A 5,055-nucleotide genomic window follows, 5' to 3' on the forward strand; every position below is an offset into this window, starting at 1 on the left:
ATATATATATATATATATATATATATATATATATATATATATATACAGTCTATGCAATGTATACAATCCATTCAAGGCAGAGAAATGCAAGACTGTTGTGCAAATCAACTTTAGCGGTTAGCGATTAGCATTAGCATAGCAAGCTAGCGATTTTTTAAAAAGTTTCAGTTATGAACATGGTTGCAGTGTATTTATACACAGGACTGTACAGACCACAAAACAAGACGGTCCTAATTTTTAAATCAATTATTTAATCCGAAAATACTTACATTTATGGGTCTTTGGTTGATGCGGCAGCCATTGTTGCCTGTTGCACAATGCATATCGCCTCCCCTTGGTTTCAAGTAAGCTCGAGTTCTCCCTCAATTTTTTCATTCACTGTCTATGGTTCAAAGTGCCATACACTCCTCACCCCTCGTAAAAAAAGAGTATTGGGACAGCATTAGGTCTTGCATGAACGCGCAAAACATAGGGGTAGGGGTAAGAGAGAAATAAGATTCAGCCTTACTCTGCTTCATCTAATCAGTATGTTTCTTCCAACAGATGAGATAATGCAGCAGGAGATCAGGCCCCTGCTGGCTGTGGACATCATAGAGCAGCTTCATCGCCAGTTTGCCTTGCTCTCAGGTATGAAACAAAACTTTACTGTCCTGCCTGTGTTGCATTGGCAGAGATTTTGGAGGTCAAAGGTTAAATTTCCAGGTCACTCCAGGTGACTGTAATCTTAAATGCTACTGCTGCATGCAGGACACTAATTTGGAAACACACTGAACCAGATGTTGTTTTGTTGAATTGCGGATAATAAAAGTTAGCTAACTAAAAATCTAGAAAAAAAAGTACTGACTGTACTTCGAATGGTTGAATAGATAGTCACAACATAATGTTAGAGTACGTAGGCATACTACAAACCCACCCGAAAAATAATGATATCAAAATGGGAATTTCAACTGAGACTTTGTGGATGAGATCCCATCAGAATTGGAGGAAGGAGATGTGCATGCAGACACAAAACAGAGACCACATGACATACAAAATTAAAAAATGAGCTTGATACCTGCTAAAGACTTTAAAGCTTATGTTGCAGGGTTAATTTTCAAACATATTTGCCCAATTTGCTTGTTGGTAATAAATATTTTAACTGTTATCCATTGTATTTTATGTTGGTGGATATCACAAAACGGAATGTAATACAAAAAGTAGGCACTATTTTGCAGCTGTTAGCGATGATTCTCTTTTCCCCCACAATGCATTACATTATGTCATGTTGGGGAGAAAACATACCAATCAGCCTTGTCTTTACCACTGGTCTTGTCTAATATGGCTTTTGGTCTTTTAATAACAACTGTTCATGGTCTAAACCAATTCCAAGTGAGCTGTTGCACAAAACCAGGATAAGGGATTAAACTGGGACACTCAAGTTATCCTGGATATATCTAGTTTTGACTTGGTTGCACGGAAGCAGGTTGAATTAAACCCAGGCAAGTAACCATGGAGATTGATTCTTTACATAGAGATATGCAGCGCGGCGTCCGTGTTCTATGCAGCTTCAGCTTTATGAAGGAACCGCTCCGGAGATTAAGTGGGACAATGCAGCTATATTCCCAGATGACATTAATGGCAGACTGGTCAGAGACCAATACATTCATGATTTCATTTTCTTGTTGCTTCTCCTTCTCTAATAAAGGATAGTTTTTGTTACTTACTTCTTAATATGTAGTTTTATTAGGTATTATAGCTTACTTTAGTTTTATAACCTTCTCAATTTGTCTCACATCACTGCAATAACTTGGCCTATATACGTATATAGTGTCTATCATCACACAGGAAACACCTCAGTGCTTAATAATCTATTTATTTTATTTTGGTGCTGTCACTTTTCAGCTTGGAGCTTGCGAGAAAAAAAACTAAAATTAATAATACATTGTTTTACATATGCTTACAGTGTGTATTGAAGTCTCTTACTTCTTCTTCTAGTTTTCATCCAGTTTTGTTTGTTCTGTATTGACATTAATTAAAAAGATATTTATTTAGAGATTTGTGCACTTGGTTGTAAAACATGTTCCTACGTTGTCAATACAAGTATAAGTATAATAAGAGAATAAGAGAAATAAAAGCCTAGTCCTTAGTGTAAATTTCCCGAGGAACATTAATTCCCTCTGCTCACTTTTAAGGTCAAGTAGGCTAAATAATAAATTTTAATTGTATAGTGCTTTACATGGTAGGCTACTCAAAGCCACTTTACAGTACATTTAGCACATACAAACAGATTTAGCAATAAAATCAACACATAAAAAAAGCGTATTAAAATTCAAACGCAGTGTAGCCTACAACTTTGTAAATGTGTTATGACTAGGTGGATAAGTAGATATTGTTTAAATCATTACGCATTCAGTTGGTCTGCTATTGTCTGTTGGGCTTTTTCTGTCTGTCTGATTATAACAGTCGTATTTCCCTTTTTGCATATTTTATGACTTCACCTCCTCGTTACTTTACATATTATGTGGTTCACCTCCTCGTTACTTTACCTTAAGAAGCTGCTGCTCAGCGGGTGAAACATATGCCTCATGCGCCTTCTTTATTTCTGCATCAGTAAATCTGTGCTCAATACCATAGTCTGTTTAAGAAAGCTGTGTATGTGCACCTATCCCAGCTATCTACACCTGGCTTGACATAGCTTCACCTTCTCATCCAGGCTAGGCAAATGTGCAACCGATTAAGCTAACCTGTCATGGGTCCGCTGCTGTCTGTGTCCGTCTTCCCTTTCCCTTGTGTGTCTGTTTGTACGTCTGTCGTCCACAAGAGGTCACCATAGAGGAATCTGGTCCGGAGGCGTGGCCACACTTTGCCATCCGCCTTCCACACAGCTGCAACCCATCCTCATCACTCCAGCTCCACAGCTGCAATCTATCTCCATCATCCCATCTCCCCAGTATATTTACCCGGGCTGACCACCTCTTCAGCGCCAGTTCGTTGCTACCCCTAAGTGGTAACTTGGCCAGTCTTTAGTGCACGTTGCTCACCTGCTATGCTATCGACTAACTTTGTTTTTGTTCTCGTCACAGTGTTTGTGTCCTGCCGTTCATGTTGCAGTTTCCTCCAGACCCTCTCCTTGGAACCTTCATCCATACCTCCACCACCTGTACCTGTACCACGTGTGTTTTTGTTGGATTAAACATTTTTCTTTACCGTCATCCTCTAGCCTGTGTTGTTTCTGTGTCTGGGTCCAACCCAGCCCACTACAGAACGAACTGGCCAATATGGACTCCACGGGATCACCACAGGCTACTAGCGGGGACGGCGCCCAGCGGGCTATCCACTCCCAGGGCGTCTTACTCGGCCAGCATGACCAACTAATCCGCTCTCTGATGGAGAACAACCAGCAACTCATTACCCAAGTCACCTGACTTACCGAGCAGGTAGATAAACTGTCCGTCTACCTCGCTCCTCCACAACCTGTCTCCCCGTCTGCTCCTACAGTTATGGCTGCTGCTGCGGCTCCTCACCACGAGCCTCCCATCTGCGCTCCTGAGCCGTTTTCTGGGGAATTGGACAAGTGCCGGGGTTTCCTCCTGCAATGCGGTCTCATCTTCCGTCAACGTCCCTTGTCCTTTGCTTCGGATACTACTAAGGTACATTACGTTATTGGATTACTCCGAGGCAGGGCTCTAGCTTGGGCAGAGGCTGTTTGTTCCAGCCGTCTCACCTCAGAGTTCTCTTTCAACGACTTTGCCACTGACTTTAAAGCTGTTTTTGACCACCCCGATTATGTAGGGTGTGCAGCTAAGCGCTTGCTGAATCTCCGGCAAGGAGTGGACAGCGTGGCGGACTACTCGGTGGGATTCCGGACGCTGGCTGCTGACACCGGGTGGAATGAGGAAGCGCTGCGTGGGGTTTTCGTGAACGGTTTATGCGACAGCATAAAGGACGAACTAGCCGTTCGGGAGGATCCCGACGACCTAGATAACCTTATCTCTCTGGCTATTACACTGGATAACAGGATACGGGAGAGGAGACGCGAGAAGGGTAGCCGGCCGGATTCCACCAGACGGACTGCTGCTCCATCTAGGCTTCGCAGACCGCCCCTCCCCGACAGGTCCTGCTTCTCCACCGGTCGACGCTCCCGGTGACCCAGCGGAGGAAGCTATGCAGCTGGGTCGTGCTCATCTGTCTTCTGCTGAACGGAGCCGCCGCCTTCTGGCAGGTGAGTGCCTGTATTGTGGGATGTCCACTCACCATATAGCCGCATGTCCCTCCCGGCCAAAAGACCAGGCTCGTCGGTAAAGGTGGGGATACTGACGAGCCCGGCTCCTATTCCAGATCCCACCAACCTCCATGTAAAGATCCCTGCCACCCTGCAATATGGGGCTCTCTCGCTGCCTCTCGCAGCCCTTATTGACTCCGGTGCAGAGGACAACTTTATTGACATTAATCTCGCCAAACGAGCCGGGTTGCCTACAGAGCCCATAGATACCCCGTTTCGGGTCACCGCTATTGACGGCCACACGTTAGCCAACATAACCCATCAGACTGTGCCCGTCACGGTGATCCTCTCCGGTAACCACCGTGAGACCATGTGTTTTAAGGTCATGTCAGCTCCTACTACTCCGCTTACCCTCGGCTTCCCGTGGCTGACCCTCCACAATCCTCTTATTGACTGGCAGCGTCTCCCTGTCCTGAGTTGGAGTGACCGTTGTCACTCCGTGTGTTTGGGCTCCGCAGTTCCGCCGGTCGAAGGGGGTCCTGCCTCGGCGGAGCCGCCGCCCGACTTATCCACGGTCCCGCCGGACTATGTGGCACTAGCCGACGTTTTTAGCAAGGCCAAGGCTTTGTCGTTGCCTCCTCATAGGCCCTATGACTGTTCCATTGAGTTGCTCCCCGACGTCCCTTATCCTACTAGCCGCCTGTACAGCGTGTCCCAGCCCGAGCGGGAGGCCATGGAGAGGTACATCAGGGAATCTCTCTCATCTGGTATAATCTGTCCGTCGTCGTCCCCGGTTGGGGCGGGTTTCTTTTTCGTGGGGAAAAAGGACAAGTCCCTGCGTCCCTGCATTGACT

The 5,055-nt window shown here is 45.6% G+C and overlaps 1 protein-coding gene across 5 annotated transcripts in view; it reads left to right on the forward strand.

Annotated features, from left to right (window-relative positions):
- Positions 1–5,055, forward strand: part of mcf2l2 (MCF.2 cell line derived transforming sequence-like 2) — a 216,638-nt gene that overhangs the window by 25,224 nt on the left and 186,359 nt on the right. For all 5 annotated transcript variants that reach the window (XM_034881481.1, XM_034881485.1, XM_034881482.1 and 2 more), the window contains exon 2: positions 544–627. In XM_034881481.1, the coding sequence (XP_034737372.1) occupies positions 544–627 (84 nt within the window). The remainder of the gene's footprint in view (positions 1–543; positions 628–5,055) is intronic.

The sequence above is a fragment of the Etheostoma cragini genome, chromosome 9 (genome assembly GCF_013103735.1).
Source record: "Etheostoma cragini isolate CJK2018 chromosome 9, CSU_Ecrag_1.0, whole genome shotgun sequence".
Taxonomy (NCBI): Eukaryota; Metazoa; Chordata; class Actinopteri; order Perciformes; family Percidae; genus Etheostoma; species Etheostoma cragini.